Raw genomic sequence first — 16,795 nt, 5'->3', positions numbered from 1 at the left:
TAGGCATGAACCACTGCGCCTGGCTGAGACCACTTATTACTAATTGTATCTGGTGATCAGATATTCTAACCTTTGGAAATTCCATTTCAGGGAGGCCACTGATCATGTATATAACTAAGGCTTCGTATGTGCACCACCCATTACCTGTTGCCTGGGATGACGCTCCAGCCTCCTGACATCGCCATACTTCCGCACTTTTCCAGTCTGTTTCCACTTATGTCTGAGGTTGCAGTTTTTTGAATTTTGGAAATCAGACCTTGGCGATGACCTTAGCAGTAGGATAGGATATAAATACCTTCCACATGCTTAGCGTTCCAGTAAAGGAACACTAGGCATAAATGTGTTAATGAAGTAACATAACACAAGTTAAGTAAGGTCATATCATTCCAAATAAGAGCTGACCTCCCTGTAGTGGCCCTCAAAGACTATCCCCTTCCTTGTGCACCCAGCTCCCACCTCAGAGCCTTCGCATGTACTCTTCCCCCGTCTCCCTACTCTTCCCCCAAACAGAATGTTGCTGGGTCCCAGCTTCTTTCAGCTCCCTCTTCACCTGTCATCTTCTTGGTGAGGTCTTCTCTGGCCACCCCTTTTAAAAATAACAAACTTGTCCTTCCTGGAAATTGTTTTTTTTTTCGTCCAACATACTTACCACCATCTAGCAAAAATAAATTACATAATGTTATTGATTTATATTTACGTTTTTATTATATGGTGATTCTCATTAGAAAGTAAACCTTGGCAGGCCACATTTGTGTGTTTTTATCTCTGCTGTATCTCCAGGCTTTGGATTATTACCTGCAAAGTCATAGGTGCTCACTATATTTGTTGAGTGGATGAATATTAGATTCTTTGAAATTCTATCCATGTTGCATTGGTGATGATCATAACAGCATTGCATCTCTTTATAGTTTTAAAAGTTCTTTCATAATGATTAAGCTAATTTGTTTGATACTCAGTTTTTGAGAGATCATCCTGACAGGTATTATACCAGTTTTGCAGGTGAGGAAATTTAGCCCAAGTTGTGTGGCTTCTTAGAGGCCATTTAATTTAATATATGCTCCTTTAAAGACACTTCCAAGTTCCCTCCCGCACCTCCGAGAATGGAGTCTTGCTCTGTCATCCAGGCTAGAGTGCGGTGGCACGATCTCGGCTCACTGCAACTTCTGCCTCCTCAGTTTAACCGATTCTCCTGCCTCAGCTTCTGGAGTAGCTGGGATTACAGGCATGCGCCACCACGCCCAGCTAATTTTGTATTCTTAGTAGAGATGGGGTTTCTCCATGTTGGCCAGGCTGGTCTTGAACTCCTGACTTCATGATCCACCCTAAGTGCTGGGATTACAGGCATGAGCCACTGTGCCCGGCCCGACACTTCCAAGTTTGGATAGACCGAGCACACATTTGCTATTAGTGATTGGAATGAATAGTCAGAGTGAAAAAGTAAGCCAGCAACTCGTGTTGGAATGTGGGAATGTGAAAATGTAAAATTAAAGCACTTACTATTGTCTGGAGAAATAGAGGTAGCCTAGAAGAGCCTGGGTGTTGTGGTATTACTGAGCAAGAAAAGGATGGACCATGACTGATTCTGGGACAGGAAACATAGATAAGTTACTAAAAATGAAATGCCAGCAGGAGAGCAAGGATGTACGTTGTAAAAAAAATGATGACATTTTAACATGCCAGACCACAGATGTGATCTAAGGCTAGATTTGCATATAATAATGAAAGTGGCCACTGTATGTAATGTGAGTCAGGCCTTTCTAAGCACTTTACTTGCGAAGTCCAAGCTATTACTACCTTCTTCTGAGGCAGAGCCCATCAAAGCTCCCACTTAGCCAGATATGTTACTGAGATGCCACTTCATGGTTAAGTGCTGCCCCAAGTACCCCAGGTGCCTGGCCACTGCCCTAGTAGTGGCCTTTGCCCCTCCTGGATACCCACCAGCCTCTCATGATTCACCAGGGGCCAGCAGGGCTTCTTCAGTTCCAGCTCTAGCCCTGAGGCTGGCATCTACTCTGATTCTTCAGTGCCTTGCTTTCTTCCTGCTGCTATAACAAAATACCTTAGGGTAATTTATAAATAAAACGAATATATTGTTCAGAGTTCTGGAGGCTGGATAGTTTAAGATCAGGGTGCCAGCAGATCCCATGTTTGGTGAGGACTGTTCTCAGCTTCCACGATGGCATCTTCTTGCTGTGTCCCCATGTGGTAGAAGGAGCATGGCAGCTCTCTTCAACCTCTTTTATAAGGGCACTCATCCCATTTATGAGGGTGGAGCTCTCATGACTTCTTCACTCCCCCAAAGTCCCCACCTCGTAACACTGTCAAATTGGGTATCAGGCTCCAGTAATACAAATTTTGGGGGGATACTACCATTCAGATCATAGCACTACCCATGTCATGCTGGTGGCTACATATTTTTCAAAGATGCCTGGGTACTCTTTTAATCAGAAACTGAGGTACAGAGCAAGAATTGAACCTGGGCAGGTGGGCTCCAGAGTTTGTACTGTCCCTTTGCCCTCAGGTTCAGAAACCCACGTGAGAATTATGCATTTCCTCTGGGGAGAGGGAGTTGGAACAAGAGATGCAACTGAAGCTTTAGCAGAATTGGATATTTATGGCCAGGTATAATCACCTGTAATCCCAGCACTTTGGGAGGCCAAGGCTGGAGGATTGCTTGAGCCCAGAAGTTCAAGACCAGCGTGGGCAACATAGTGAGAACCTGTCTCTACAAATTTTTTTTTTTTTTTTTTTTTTTGAGACAGAGTCTTGCTCTGTCATCCAGGCTGGAGTGAAGTGGCACAATCTTGGCTCACTGCAACTTTCACCTCCCGGATTCAAGCAGTTGTCCTGCCTCAGCCTCCAACGTAGCTGGGATTACAGGCACCTGCCACCGTGCACAGCTTTTTTTGTATTTTTAGTAGAGATGGGCTTTTGCCACATGACCTCAGGTGATCTACCTGCCTCAGCCTCCCAAAGTGCTGGGATTACAGGCTTGAGCCACCAAACCTGGCCAAAAATTTATTTTAAAAAATTAAAAATAAAAAAAGCCAGGTGTGGTGGCACACGCTTGTGTCCCCAGCTACTCGGGAGGCTGAGGTAGGAGGATCTCTTGATCCTGGGAGGTAGAGGTTGCAGTGAGCTGTGATCACGCCGCTGCACTGCAGCCTGGGTGACAGATTGAGACCCTGTCTCGAACAAAAGAAAAGAATTGTACTTTTTTTCTCACAAAAAAATGTATAGCAAATGTTTAATATCGGCAGTGAGTACTGCTTTATGATAATTTTTTTAGAAACCTAAAGGCTTTGTGATATTCTTAACCATGCTTTTCGTGGTAGATCAGATTCTTTCCTTTTCATTTCTACTGTACTGACTTCCCCAATGTGACTCATTTTTTTGGAGGCACTCTGCCATGTTGCTTCTCTGAACTCAGGAAGTTTCCCTTGTTGATGTTTAAACTCTCTCAGAAGTGGCCTGATGCAGCTTCAGCCTTGATTTCCACTGCCCTCCTCCAGTCATGGCAGGCTTGTCATTGGCCTCCACTTCCAGCCCTTTCTTACCTTCAAGCATTTCTTCAGTGTTCATGTGACTCCTCTGCTAGCAATTCCTTCCCTCTTTCTTTTCCAGCACTCCAGAATCCATGGTCCCTGATCCAAAACCTTTTCTGAAAAAGATTAGGTCGTGTACCTTGTATGTTGTGCCATGTCCCAGTTGGAGACCTGGGCAGTACCCCACAACCAGATCCATCAGTGATTCTGCAGGGAAATGTGTAAATTTTCACACTAAATGGGGTAAAATAGATTAAACCTTGTATAAATTTCAGTCAGATTTTGCTATAAACTAAAGAAAAAAATTTGGATTTTTAGACTTTTATGGATATCAAAATTGTGGGCCTGATTTGCACTCTTTAGGAAACTTACTTTATCCACGAAGCCCTTCATTAGCAGTTTCTTCCACTCTGACAGCTAAGTCTAGAAGACACTAAGAAAAGTGAGCAAATATCTTTGAGCTTAGTGTTTTGCCTTTCTTTAATCATTCGTGGCTTGAAGCCCTTAGCTGGTGTTTATTATGTGTTAGTGGAATTGAATCCAGTAGCCGAAGACTTGGCTTTTGGTATTGAATGGTCAGATCAGGGAATGGTGGCTTAGTGCCCACGGACACTTGGAAAGTCTGCTGGGGCTGAGGTGGAGAAGCTTTCATTGCTGTTTGACTTGATTCTGGTTATTTTTATATTTGCCCGAGGTGCACTGGACCATATGGATTTTTGCTTCTGACTAGAATGCTTCTTTTCAGTGGAATATAATAGGGAGGTCCACTACTTAGAGCATGGGTTGCTCTGGGGGGGACTTATTCCTCTGTGTTTGATTGTATTGTCTTCTTCAGCTGCAGGAAACGCATTTTGTCAGGCAGCCAAGCTCCACATGCAGCTTCAGAGCAAACATGACTCCGCTACCAGCTTTGTGGATGCTGGAAATGCTTACAAAAAGGCAGATCCCCAAGGTAAGGCAGCCAGGCGTGTAGCATGCCTATCTCTGTGTGTAACTAACCAGTCAGTACTTCCCTCAACGTTAAGGTCAGTGTTGGTGTCCTTTCGAGTCCTGGTAAAAAGGAATTTTTGTATTTTGGAATAATAGATAAATTTTGATAACCTTAGGGATTTTTATTTTTTAATCATTTGGGGGCTTTTATGAGGAGAAAATATGTTAAATTTATACTGGCTGTTTAGTTTATAGCATCATTTAATTAAACTCCATTTATACTGCATTTTAGAGAATTTTTTGGAAATAACCTTTGATTTTACCTAAGACTTCTTATATCTTAATTTTGTGAAAATGTATATTGTTCATAAAAGGAAACTCTTATGTTCCCTTACTCCTAAATACCTAAGGAGTTTTCAGATCCAGTTAATGGGAAATTGTAATATTCAATCGTTAAAAAGTCTTATTCATACAGTATCCATTTGGTTTTTTAAAAAGTGTTTTTCAAAGTATTTGTTTTGAGGAAAGAATGCAATTGGATATTTAATGTGATAAAATTTTGCAAAGGTTATTTCTTTTTAGTTAGAAGAGTGTAATTAAAAGTATTTCTTCCCTTCCACCCGTGTGCATGGCAGAAATTTTGTGTTTTTCCTTTTTCTTTTAGCAGTCTATTTTGTTTAACACCAAATCCCAAATTTTGAGAATAAATATGTCATAAAGAAATAGGGTATCTTCACGACCTTTTGTATAAGGATTAATCACAGTTTATTTCCCAAAGTGAAAAACTCATAGGTTAAATGAGCTGTTAGAGTGGTAAAATTGTAATGCATCAGTACTTCAGAATATGGTGCAGGCATTAAAATCCCTGGTTTCAGAGAATCTTCAGTGACCTGGTAAATGTTTACCTGGCAATTAAAGAAGCACATGAGATTGAATGTTGTATAATCTCATTTTTAGAAAAAAGTTTGTGCATATAGAAATGTGTTTAATAAACAAAGGAAAAGTACATCTGAGTACTAACAGCGGATTTGAGTGGGATTATAGATAGATAATTCTTCTCTTTATATTCTGTAGTTTTAAAGGTATAACAGGGATCCACATTTTTTATGTAGTTTAGAGGGAAATTGTTTCAATTTTTGTTTATCTGCTTACCTTTCTAATTTTGTAGTCAGGCCATTCTACTTTGCTGCCTCTTTAAACCAAAAGTAATAAACTTGGAGCTTATTATATGCCAGCATTATAAACACCATCATTTTATGATAGGGAAATTTTTTTGGCTCACTTTTTAAGAAAATTAGTATAATTTATTAGCATTATTATTTATTAGATTTGTTTCTTCATTTTGTTAGTATGCTACAATTTAGCATCTTTGAACATTATACAGAATGTTGACTTTGCTTAAGGGTTGTTTGAATAGGCGTTTCAAAGTGCTTTTGCTTTTGGCTGCATGGAGAGTGGAATCTATTGAGGTGATCGTTCTTGTGATGTGGTGCCATATTCCAAAATTAATGTATATGCATGGTATTAATGAGGAATATGTTTGCATTCATATTTTAGCAGCTATAATTTATCAGTGTTGGTGACAACCTCCATGGTTTTATTTTTTTTATAATACAGTCTTTTGCCTGGATGGAGTCCTCACTTTAAGGTTAAGAGTAATTAAGACAATGTTACTCCAGCTACAGTTCCCTAAATTACACTGTAGCTGCTGGGAACAAAGCCATGCTGATGAATCTGGACTTGTGCATGATTTTTGTTTGCTTCTCACTAACTAACCTGCCCATCCTCCACTCCAAAATTATACCTCATTAACGTTCTAATAACAGACAAGAAGACAGCCTCACCTGAACCCTCTTTGACTGAATGGATTTTTTCGTTGTTTTTCTTAAATGCCTACGCTTCAGAGGCTATCAACTGCTTAAATGCAGCCATCGACATTTACACAGACATGGTAAGACATTGCATTGCTTGAGTAGCTGTGGGGTGGAGTCTTGAGATGGCTTAGAGTGCTCTCTCTCTTTTTTATGTTCCCAAACTGGCATTCAGATAGGAAAATAGATGTGTGACTGTTTCTTATTTTTTCCCCTAGGGAAGGTTTACAATTGCAGCCAAGCACCACATTACTATTGCAGAGATCTATGAGACTGAACTTGTAGACATTGAGAAGGTAAGCAGTGGGCACACTTCCTCAGATGTGAAGCAGGCAGATAAGCTGACTCAAAGAACTCTCTTGTCCTCAGTTTGAGAGTGATCACAGGTGTAGAGTGATCATAGATGGCCTTGCCTGGAGACTTTTAGGGTCTAGCTGGCTAAAATAGTGGGCTGTTTTCCTGGAGTTGGCATCTAAGACATGAGAGCTGGTTAAGATTTACAGAAATCACCTGTTTTTTCCACTCTCTCTGATTCACGTCAGAACATTAGCATTGCCAAAAGAACCTTCGGCTGTATTGCTTAGTACTCTAAGGCCCAGTGAAGAAAGCGTAAGAGGTGACCTCTCTACACTCAGTCAGCATCACAGCTTTAAGTATCTGTATGCCAGTGACTCACAAATCTGACTGCAGCTCAGACCTCTCTCCAAATGCTGGATTCCTGTATCCACCTGGCTGCTGACCTCTCCACTTTGTCCAGCAGTCATCTCTAACCTGTCTGGGACAGGATTCCCATCTTAGACGCCCTGTCCCCAACCCCGTGTTCCCCCCTAAACTACAGGCTTCCTTGCCTTTTCTCTTTCTCTACAACCTGTGAGCAGTTTTTGTGAGCAGTGTCCTTCCTGCTCCCAAGTCTCGGCACAACTCACTACCTTGTCTCCTAGCTCGCACTTGATCGCTGCAGGATCCTTCAAACCGGTCTCCTTGCTTCTGCTCCCCCTGCCTTGCCAACCCCACATCCCCTTGCCACAGAGTAGCCAGAGTGAACCTTCTAAGCATTGCATCATATTCTGTTTCTCCACTGCTCACAGCCTTTCATTAGCCCCCTTTCACTAAGAGGAACAACTGGAGCTGTGCAGAGCCTTCATGGCTCCACTGAATTGCTTCCTCCCAGCCCCACACTCCCCATGTACCTGTGTGGCCTGGCCTCTCCTCTTTTCTTTTACTCTCCTCCTCTTGCATATCCTGCTCAGCCACCCTGGCCTCCTTGCTGTTCCACATACGTGCCAGATGAGCACTCCTGCCTCAGGACCTTTGTACCCGTGTTTTCCTCTGTCTGCAAAGCTCTTCCCCAGATGTCCATGTGGCTGACTCCTCACATCTTTCAAGTCCACGTGGCTAACTTCTCCATGCCCTTCCATTTTTGCTCATTTATTACCTTTTCCCTGAGGCCTATTATGACCCCCTAGTTAATTTAGCTCCCCAGCAAGGCATAGCAGATCCCCACACACCTCACTTAACTTCTTGTATTGCTGAGCAGATATCACCTTACAACATGCCCTCTCATATGCTTGCTCATCATTCTCATATTGGTTGTCTCCCTCCCTCTGCCAGAATAGGCACACATGTCAGCAGAGAGCTTTGTCTTCGCTTTACTGATGTGTCCCAAGAGCTCTGGGACCTAGTGGGGTCTAAATATTTACTAAATAAACAAATGCTACCCCTACCTCCACCATACCAAATGGAGTCTTCTTGGTCTGGGGAAAGATCTGCTAGGCAATACTAAAATTGGACTGGCATTGTTAACATTCACTCTTTTGACTGTGTGACCTTCACCTGTTATTCAGCACAAAATTTGATCATATTTGTTACAATTCATTATTTGACGTCTTTTTTTCCATAATTGCCATACTTTTCTGAGGATACTCCCTGATCTTGATCAAGTCAGGGCCACCCTGTGCATTGACATGTGCATGTGAACCTTCTTTCTGGAAGGTTATCTGTGGATCCTGGAGGAAGGTGATGGAGCTGGACCTGAACCTCCTTTGTTCTGTGGTGTGGAATTGATGATGGAATGGGAGGGAGATGGGTCTGGTGTGGCTTGGGTATTTATTTGGTCAGGGTGTCTGCGATGGCCACAGTATCTTTATTTAGGTTTGAGTGAGTCTTGCGGGGATGAGCACTGTGCACAGAGCGTATTTGCCAGCAGAGGCTCCTTTTCCAGCTTCCTCTTTCACAGTGGTGAGAAGGGCACTCTGGGGCAGGAGCCTGCAGTTCTTTGTCATTTCTGCTGCCCAGGCGTGGTCTCCAACACATGGGTCTCCATAAACTTAAGAGCAGATAAAATGAAATGTGACATACTCTTTTTTCCTCTTGAAAAAAATAAAAAGGCCAGGTACAGTGTGATGCCTATAATCCTACCACTTTGAGAGGCCAAGGCAGGAGGACCTCTTGAGCCTAGGAGTTCAAGACCAGCCTCAGCAACATGAGAAATCCTCGTTTTTACTAAAAATACAAAAAAAAAAACTAGCCAGGAATGGGGGTGCGTGCCTGTAGTCCCAGCTACTTGGGAGGCTGAGGTTGGAGGATCTCTTAAGCCCAGGAGGCAGGGGTTGCAGCGAGCCAAGATGGCACTGCTGCACTCCAGCCTGGGCAACAGAGTGAGACTCCATCTCAAAAAAAAAAAAAAAAAAAACCAACAAAAGCAATTTAAGAATATTACTGAACACACACACACACACACACACACACATACATACACACATACATGCACGTGCAGGCACAGGTTGTTAGGGTCCCTAATGTTTAAGCTCCTGAGTTGTTTAGAAACGTCATTACCTGGCCAGGTGTGGTAGTTCACACCTGTAATCCCAGTATTTTGGGAGGCCAAGGTGGGAGGATCGCTTGAGCCCAGGAGTTGAGCAACATAGTGAGACTTCCTCTTAAAAAATAATAAAAGGAAGTATTATTACCTTCTCTTCCCTGGTTGTACTCACCAGATTGTGGTTGGTGGATTGTGAAATTCATGTTTGAAAAATCAGTTACACCCAAGGTACCTTATATCTGGCTTGTTACAGATCACTTTCTTCTCATTTAGCGCTCCTACCCAATGTCCCTTCTCTGATTTTAGATCATTCACAGATTTTAGTTAGTGGACAGTGAAGTGTGTAGTTTCATAGCTTCATATTACCTCTTTTTTTGAGATAGAGTATATTAGTAGCTGATAAGTCAAGCAGATGTAACATACCTAATACAAATACAAATCTTGTGAAACCTTAAAAATATGTATAACATGTTTTGGGGTTTTCTAGAATTTTTTAACGTTTAAGTTCAGGGCTGCATGTGAAGATTTGTTATACAGGTAAACTTGTGTCATGGGGGTTTGTTGTACAGATTATTTCATCATCCAGGTATTTTGCCCAGTGCCCAGTAGTTAACCTTTTCTTTTCTTTTTTTTTTTTGAGACAGAGTCTTGCTCTGTCGCCCAGGCTGGAGTGCAGTGGCGCGGATCTCAGCTCACTGCAAGCTCCGCCTCCCGGGTTCACGCCATTCTCCTGCCTCAGCCTCCCCAGTAGCTGGGACTACAGGTGCCCGCCACCTTGCCTGGCTAGTTTTTTCTATTTTTTAGTAGAGATGGGGTTTCACAGTGTTAGCCAGGATGGTCTCGATCTCCTGACCTCGTGATCTGCCCGTCTCGGCCTCCCAAAGTGCTGGGATTACAGGCTTGAGCCACCGCGCCCGGCCTAGTAGTTAACCTTTTCTGTTCCTTTCCCTCCTCCCACCCTCCACCCTCAAGTAGACCCCTGTTTCCAGTGTCTGTGTTCGTGTGTTCTCATCATTGAGCTCCCACTTATAAGTAAGAACATGCAGTATTTGGTTTTCTGTTCTTACATTAACTTGCTGAGGATAATAACGTCCAGATCCATCTGTGTTTTTGCATAAGACATGATCTTGTTCTTTTTTATGGCTTCATAGTATTCTGTGGTGTATATATACCACATTTTCTTTATCCAGTCCACCATTGGTGGGCATTTAGGTTGATTCCTTGTCTTTGCTGTTGCGAATAGTGCTGCAGTGAACTTTTCATGTGCATGTGTCTTTATGGTGGAATCGTTTATATTACTGTGGCTGTATACCCAGTAATGGGGTTGCTGGGTTGAATGGTAGTTCTGCTTTCAACTCTCTTAGGAATCATCATATGCTTTCCACAATGGTTGAACTAATTTACACTCTCACCAACAGTGTATAAGTGTCTCCACAACCCCACCAGCATTCGTTGTTTTTTGACTTTTAATAATAGCCATTCTGACTGGTGTGAGATGGTGTCTCATTGTACTTTTGATTTGAATTTCTCTAATGATGAGTGATATTGATCTTTAAAAAATGCTTGTTGGCTGCATATATGTCTTTTGAAAAGTATCTCTTCATGTCCTTTGCCTACTTTTTAATGGAGTTGTTTTTCTCTTGCATATTTGTTTAAGTTCCTTATAGATGCTGGATATTAGATCTTTGTCAGATACATAGTTTGCAAGTATTTCCTTCCATCCTGTAGGTTGTCTGTTTACTTTGTTGATAGTTTCTTTTTCTGTGCAGAAGCTCTTAAGTTTCATGTGTCAATTTTTGCTTTTGTTCCAATTGCTTTTGGTGTCTTTGTCATGAAATGTTTGCCTGTTCCAATGTCCACGATGGTATTGCCTAGGTTGTCTTCCAGGATTTTTATGGTTTTGGGTTTTACATTTAAGTCTTTAATCCATCTTGAGTTTATTTTTATATATGGTGTAAGGGAGGGGCCCAGCTTCAATCTGCATGTGGCTAGCCAGTTACCCCAGCGGCATTTATTGAATAAGGAGTCTTTTCTCCATTGCTTGTTTTTGTTAGCTTTGTTGAAGATAAGATAGCTGTAGGTGTGTGGCCTTATTTCTGGGCTTTCTATGCTGTTCCATTGGTCTGTGTGTCTGTTTTTGTACCAGTACCATGTTGCTTTGGTTACTGTAGCCCTGTAGTGTAGTTTGAAGTGGGGTAACGTGATGTCTCTAGCTTTGTTCTTTTTGCTTAGGGTTGCCTTGACTATTCAGGTTATTTTTTGATTCCATATGCGATTTTGATTCCAGCTTTAAAATAGGGTTGTCTAGTTCTGTGAAGAATGTCGTTGGTAGTTTGACAGGAATAGCATTGAATCTAAATTGCTTTGGGTGGTGTGGCCATTTTAGTGATACTGATTCTTCCTATCCATGAACATGGGATGTTTTTCTGTTTGCTTGTGTCTCCTTTGATTTCTTGGAGCAGTGTTTTGTAATTCTCATTGTAGAGATCTTTCATCTTCCTGCATTGCTTCTTTTACTTCATGAAGTAAAACACGGAACCATGTAATAAATGGGTCCTTTTTAAATGGTTTTTAAAAATGATCTACAGGAAATATAATTCAATTCTATTTTCATCCTCTGGAGAGTCTTATTTAATACTGTTTGTTATAGCATAGAATAGGTGTATATGGCAGATTTATGTTAGGTCTCCTCTAGGGGCATTTGTTCTAAAAGAATTGATCCCATTTTAAAGCTACTTAAGGGTATTTCACCTACACAGTGGACTCTTAAGCCTGGAAATTGCATTTGCTTTATGGCGTCATTGATGCAGTCATAAGGACCTTGTTTCTCATTCCAGAATTCCATGTATTGTGACACTCATCTAGGTGCCCCAAGCAGAAATGTTGTGACCTCCTTGACCCTCCACTTAAATAACAGGATAACCAGCTGGTCTTAAATTTCTGGATTTATTGTTACGTGTGCTGTTGTTATTGGTGGCTGTGTTCTGCTTTTGACATTTATTATAGTCCTTGGGATTGTCAGATATCTAGGTAGGCTGATTTCTGGTGTATAAGGATCGGATTGTATCTGATAAATTTCACTACATGCTAAAATTTCAAACTAGATGTGAACATTTAGAGATAGCCTGTGGCCAGTCTCTTCTCTGAAACTTCTCTGTTAAACCGGTGAATTGTGCTTTTTTTTCAAGTACAATCTGTCACAACTAGGGAAAACCATGGAATTTAACGATTGGTTTAATTAGCATTATTAAAATCCAACTTGAAATTTTTTCTTTCGCTGTGATAAACGTAACTGTAGTTTACATCTCTAAAATTCTAATGAGCCAGTGCCATTATTGGTAAAGTGTTAAGTTACACCAAATTGTCAACATCTAGCCTTTTCTTTTTTAACCTCCAAAGCAGCAGTTACATATGGTTTAACCCAACCCTATTTATTCATTGAGTTCTGGTGCTGTAAGAATTAGGAAGATATGTAGTTATACTCTATCCGTCCTGAAAAAGAGGTTATATAATCCAGTACTCTTCACAGACAAATTTGGTCAGGTTTATCATGATTTGCCCCGTTTATTTTGATGGGAAATGGTGCTAAACACTTTAGAGAATGAGGCTGAAAGAACACAAACACATTATCATAGCCTTGAGCCCGACACATCACATCTCCCCATATGCCTCCACTTCCTGGGCCCAACACAAACACATTATCGTAGCCTGGAGAATCTCCGATAAGGTTACAACCAATTGTAAAAGCGCAGGAACCGATAAGAAAACTGCTAAAAGTATAACTTAAAATGTAAACCAATTGTAATGCTGTAACCAGAAGAATTCCCTTGTTTCTCTGTAACTTTACATATCCTGTTTACATCGGGATATAAGAAGCGAGCGCACGCATTGTTCGGGGCCCTCTTATATGTTGTGGAACGGAGGGACCAAGTTCGAACTTGCAATAAAGATCCTTGCCGCTTGGCTTTGACTCTGGACTCTGGTGGTTTTCTTCGGGGAATAAACGGTCTGGGCATAACAAGGCCAGTTGAAAGGAGGTTATTGATTAATCATAAATTCGCTGAAAACCTTTTATTTCCTGAGTATTTCACATAATCATGATACTGGCAGTAGTTTAATAGGCAGCTTTCATTTGTGATGCACTTTGCCTTCATTCACTTAGCATCTGTTACTGAGCACCCACTTTGTAAACAGGCATCATGCTAGGCTCAGGGCTGTGATGGTGAGCCAAACAGTCATGGCCCTGCCCTCACAGAGCCCACATTTTAGTAGGAGGAGATGTACCTTCATCAGGTAGTCCCATTTGTGTGTACATAACAGCTTTGACAGATGTTCCAAAGAAGCATTTTCTTCCAGACTATTTCTGTATGTTACTAAGTATTTGCAAAAAGAGGACCATAGTATACCTATTCTTTTATAGCTGCATTTTTAAATTCAGTATTCTGTGAAGGCCAGGCATGATGGTCCATGCCTGTAATCTCAGCATTTGGGAGGCCAAGATGGGAGGATTGCTTGAGTCCCGGAGTTTGAGACCAGCCTGGGCAGCATGAAAAGACCTCATTTGTATGAAAAATTAAAAAATTAGCTAGGCATGGTGGCACATGCCTGTAGTCTCAGCTACTCGGAAGGCTGAGGTGGGAGGATCGCTTGGGCCCAGGAGGTTGAGGCTACGGTGAGCTGTGTTCATGCCACTCCAGCCTGCCCAACCTGGACAACAGAATGAGACCCTGTCTCAAAAAAAAAAAAAAAAAACTTTTCAAGTATCCCATTATATGTAACCACTTAATTTTTTTTCAGCTTTTCTTCTACTGTAAATAATGTTCAAAATATGTGTTTTGGGGGAGCATATTAGGTTATGCTAAATGACTGAAATCATGGACCCAAAATGTAATCATATAAACACAGTATAAGTGTCTGTTTTTCACAAAACTATTCAATGTGAATGTTTGAGGCAGGGTTCCTCTGTAGTCCTGAGAGGCTGATACTGGCTCTGCTACTTCTAGCTTATGGCCTTCTGGTAGCTCAGTTTCTGCTCTTGGTCATCACCACCACCATCTGCAGGGAGTTGGGGGCCTGGGGCTTGATGGGCCAGGTCTAAGTACTTTTCTGACTTTAACATAGTTCCATGGCCTGTTTTGTTTTATTTGTTTTCTTGTCCCTGAGGCTCTCTTCTAACTCACTAGGAGCTGCCTTGAAGCCACTGAACTAATGGGCTTGGGCAGAAAGGCAGCACCTTTACTCTGATTTTCAAAGACTGCTAGCTCCCTCATTTGCATTTACTGGGAAACCTTTGTAATTCAAGCAGCCTGCAAACCCACCACCTGCTTCTGTATGTTTGCATACTAAAAATGATTTTTATAGTTTTTAATCCTTGAGAGAAAAAAGCATTTGCTACGTGTAAAAATTATATGAAATTAGAAATTTCATTGTTCATAAATACAGTTTTATTGGAATACAACCACACTTATTCATTTATATCTTGTCTATGACTGCTTTTATGCTACCACAAGAGAGCTGAGTAGTTGCAGCAAAGATGCACAAAACCTAAAATATTTCTTGTCTGATCCTGTTAGAGAAAAACTTGGCTAGAGCCCTGGTTTAAAGAACTGCTTATACTTACCTCTCGTTATCTGGGGTATAGAAGGTTTTTTCAATCTTACGAGGGCCTTATTTCTAAGATTGTCTATAACTGTCTACAAACCAGCTGATTCTTTGCAGAATTCAGCTCTCACAAAACTGTGCCAACAGCAGCACACACTATCTTCTGGCTTTTCTCAGCCATTTTGCTTAGTTTTGGACTCTGGTAGACACCTATTTTTTTGTTTGTTTGTTTTGAGACAGAGTTTCACTCTTGTTGCCCAGGCTGGAGTGCAATGTTGCGATCTCAGCTCACTGCAACCTCTGCCTCCTAGGTTCAAGCAGTTCTCCTGTCTCAGCCTCCCAAGTAGCTGGGATTACAGGTGCTTGCACCATGCCCAGCTAATTTTTGTATTTTTTTAGTAGAGATAGGGTTTCACCATGTTGGCCAGGTTGGTCCTGAACTCCTGACCTCAGGTATTCCACCTGCCTTGGCCTCCAAAAGTGCTGGGATTATAGGCATGAGCCACCGTACCTGGCCGACACCAATTCTTTTTCCTGAGTTGTCACGTGCTTGATTGCACTAACTTTCATCACAGCATGACAGGGACTTCTAGCTTTCTGGCTTGTGATCTCTGTTTCCTCTCCACTTGATGCCATATCCTTATTCTAGGTGACACTTAAGGTATTAGTGGGTGTAGTCTGTGCTGCAAGTCATAGACTTAAAGTGTAATTAGGGCTTCATACCTCTCTAACAATCCAGTGTGGCTGCTAAGGGTTTGACAGTGGTAGAGACACTGGGGTTGGAGGTACATTGTGTCCTTTGTAGTTATTTAGGAATCTGCCTGACAGTTACTGCCATTTTGGGTGTCTAGCTTACGGTGTCACTCTGGACTTGGTCATAGGCATCCTAGTTCATGGGAAGTGGAAGGCCTGGAGAAGGATGCAAAGTGAGATATATGGCCCAAGCCTGGGAGTGGCCCCCAGCATGTCTGTTTACATTCCACTGGAAAGAACTAGTCACAGGCTAGTTCTCTATAGAGGAAGCTATAGAGGAAGCTGAGGAAGTGGTTGGTGTAGCTGGGCATATGCCGTGTGGGGAGGGAGAAACAGATTTTGATGGTCAGCAAGCATTCTGCTTCCAGAGGTGCATGCTTTCTTGTATTTCATAAAGAAATAGTCCGAGTTGTGAAAAGTTTGCTGGTAGAGTAGGTTTATTTATAAAAAAAATACCTATGCAAATGTGGCTTTAAAATGCAACTCTCCAGATAAATTGTGTGTGAATAAAATATGTATGTTTTCAGGCTATTGCACATTATGAACAATCTGCTGATTATTACAAAGGAGAAGAATCCAATAGGCAAGTATTACTTTTCTTAATATAATTTAATGGGTTTTATTATGTATGATTAAAAAAATACTTCTTTTTATACTCTGTGAGTGTATTTAACTATACCAAATGAAGATGTACTAAGGCCCAGTGCACATCTTTTATTTTTCCATTGGCTTGTTATTCATTCTGCTTTGGTTCTTGATTTCAGCTCAGCAAACAAGTGTCTGCTGAAGGTGGCAGCATATGCTGCCCAGCTTGAGCAGTACCAGAAAGCCATTGAGATCTATGAGCAGGTGAGGATACTGTTGTTTCCTTCGAGAGAAGTTGTCTGAATCATTTTTTAAAATTAAACTTTTTATTTTTCTTTTTATGGAGATATAATCCACACATCATGTGATGAGTACAGTTCATTGGTTTTTAGTCTATTCACAGAGTTGTATAACTATCACCAGTACTTAATTCCAGAACATTTTCATCATCCCCAAAAGAAGCCCAGCAGTCCATTCTCTCCTCCCAGTCCCTGGAAGACACGATCTACTCTCTGTCTATATGGATTTGTCTATTCTGAACCTTGAAGATAAATGAAATCACATACTATGTGGCCTTTGGTGACTGCTGTCTTTCACTTAGCGTATTGTTTACAGGGTTCATCCATGTCATAGCAAATGTCAGTATGTCATTGTTTTTCGTGGCTAATACCTCATGGTTTATTTATCAA

General features: G+C 41.4%; 1 protein-coding gene across 1 annotated transcript in view; it reads left to right on the top strand.

The window, feature by feature from the left end:
• LOC113223024 (beta-soluble NSF attachment protein-like) overlaps nt 1-16,409 on the top strand; it is a 35,717-nt gene extending 19,308 nt beyond the window's left edge. The window contains exons 3-7 of the mRNA XM_026452615.1: nt 4,381-4,497; nt 6,302-6,426; nt 6,565-6,642; nt 16,049-16,104; nt 16,286-16,409. Coding sequence (XP_026308400.1) covers nt 4,381-4,497; nt 6,302-6,426; nt 6,565-6,642; nt 16,049-16,104; nt 16,286-16,409 — 500 coding nt within the window. The remainder of the gene's footprint in view (nt 1-4,380; nt 4,498-6,301; nt 6,427-6,564; nt 6,643-16,048; nt 16,105-16,285) is intronic.
• Nucleotides 16,410-16,795: the final 386 nt, after the last annotated feature.

This window comes from Piliocolobus tephrosceles, unplaced genomic scaffold, assembly GCF_002776525.5.
Source record: "Piliocolobus tephrosceles isolate RC106 unplaced genomic scaffold, ASM277652v3 unscaffolded_37775, whole genome shotgun sequence".
In the NCBI taxonomy this organism is placed as follows: Eukaryota; Metazoa; Chordata; class Mammalia; order Primates; family Cercopithecidae; genus Piliocolobus; species Piliocolobus tephrosceles.
The sequence above is the reverse complement of the archived record's forward strand: the minus strand, read 5'-3'. Positions and strand labels throughout refer to the sequence as shown.